This window comes from Galeopterus variegatus, unplaced genomic scaffold, assembly GCF_000696425.1.
Source record: "Galeopterus variegatus unplaced genomic scaffold, G_variegatus-3.0.2 Scaffold9294, whole genome shotgun sequence".
Lineage (NCBI taxonomy): Eukaryota > Metazoa > Chordata > Mammalia > Dermoptera > Cynocephalidae > Galeopterus > Galeopterus variegatus.
In genome coordinates, this window is record NW_007735405.1 from 60491 (window position 1) to 62479 (window position 1989).

Sequence of the window (1989 nt, forward strand, 5' to 3'; positions counted from 1 at the left end):
TGGCCGGTCCCGGTCCGGTACGGGCGCGACACTGAGGGTTGCGATCCGCTGCCGGTCACGAAAAAAGACAAAAAGGGAAAAAAAAAAAAGAAGGGTAAAACCCAAAGACCTGCGTGAATGGTAAAAACAAATGATTAAATGTCATTGCTAGAAAAAGATAAAATCGTAGATCCCCACCATTTCACATCCTCATCTCTGCAGCGGTGTTTTGTATTTTTACCCACCCATGCAACCTACTTGGGTTCTGAAAAGGATTCCCCTCAGACATGGTCTGTCCGTGGTGTGATGCTCTATCTTTTGAAGCAGCGTAAGGCACATTCCCAGGTGACTGCTCTGGGAAGGAAGGAGATGGGCTTTTCAACACACCGCCATGGGTCTCGAGTCTTGGCAAGAGGGCTGGCTCATGACTACTTCCTGGGACGTCAGCACAGACATCTGGAGTGGGCACCCTGGGGTCCCAGGTGACAGCTGTGCTGCCCATGAAGGTGTCCTCCCCGTCCGACTGCAGCAGGCACTTGGTGGAGAGAGAAGGCACAGAGAAAAGGCTCCCCGCACCTGGCAGTGGTGGTGATGGGGGACTGCAGGGCTCCCCACCCAGAGCTGGTGGCTGTGCGGCAGGACTAGCACTTGTGCGGCACCTGGAAGCCCTCTGGAAGATTCCCTCCCATTTCCTCTTCTCCTCCTTGGGCAGCCGATCTTCAGCAGCCTGGAGCTCCCGGACATCCAGGCCCAGGGCCACCGAGGCCAGCAGAGCGGTGCACCCGAGCAAAGCCACCTCCGTTCTCTTTCTCTGGGGGGGTCTGCTCAGGCTCTCAGCAGGAGCCACCTGGGGAGAGTCCATGACACAGTTTGCAGGGGCTTCCTCCTGCCAGCTTCCAGCTTCCAGTGCATTCTCTCTCGGACTGTCTTTCCAAAGAGGTAGATCTGAGCAGGCCTGACCGGGCAATTCTAACTGCTTTGGCTTTCTGTGTTCTGATCCGTCGGGGAGAAGTTCTGGCTCCTCACAAGCCCCTGAAGAAAAGTATAAATACACACATTATAGTACCATTTTACAATAAAAATCGTTTAAATGGTATTGTAAATTGAACCTAAAAATCTAATAAATAAATATTCTAAATCAAAACACTCAGAGTCCTTTCCAGTCGGGCACATGGTTTCTCCAAGAGAGCTCGAAGGAACGAGACTCCAGAGCCCTGAAACTCCAGGTTCCCTGCAGACAAAATGGCCAGGAAACCATCGGCTCTTTCCAATCCTTCACGAGCATCAGAAACAAAAATTACTGTAGACACGGAGGCATCAAGACACAAAAATGCACAACGGATACACAGGCCACACAAAATGTGTGCTTTTCTTTGCTTTACAGCAGTAAATGTGTCAGCCCCTGTCTGCAGCTCCCTGAGGGTAAAGGGGCCATCATGCAGCACATCCGTGGTTCTCAAAGTGGGCCGCCTGGATGGGGAACTTGCAGAAATGCAAACTCCATCCCAGACTGTGGAATCAGCAATTCCAGGGGTGGAGCCCCGCTGTCTGCATTTTAACAAGCCTTTACTAAAGTTTGGGAGCTGCTACAATAAAGATTCTCCAAGAGGTTGCAGAGTCACCAGGGTTACAAGCCACAGTGGCTGAAGAGGAAGCTAAAATTCTGCCTGTGAGCTGAACAGGGAGTGACCGGACAGCAAACTCCCTCACCTGGTTTCCAAAGCAATCCATGACAGAAGGTCCCACTTTTCCTGCATTACACCTGCCACACCTAAAACGTGCTCCCTAACCTAGACAATCTGGGGTGCCAGCCCTTCCCCGATCAAGCCTGTGCTCTGCCTACTGGCGCCTTTTGTTTGGGGTGCCTTCTTTTTCCTCCACTCGGACCCCCTTCGCCCTCCAGCATTGCTCCCCCAAACTCCCTTTTCCTTCATAAAGGAGGAACCTTCGGGCCGGCCCGGTGGCGCACTGCTACAGTGCACCACTTGGGAAGCGCGGCAGCGCTCCCGC

General features: G+C 52.8%; 1 protein-coding gene across 1 annotated transcript in view; it reads right to left on the reverse strand.

Annotated features, from left to right (window-relative positions):
• LOC103609169 (mitogen-activated protein kinase kinase kinase MLK4-like) overlaps positions 1-1989 on the reverse strand; it is a gene marked incomplete at its 5' end in the record, with an annotated part of 18917 nt that overhangs the window by 8197 nt on the left and 8731 nt on the right. Inside the window, one exon of the mRNA XM_008593518.1 lies at positions 238-1011. Within this exon, the coding sequence (XP_008591740.1) occupies positions 238-1011 (774 nt within the window). The remainder of the gene's footprint in view (positions 1-237; positions 1012-1989) is intronic.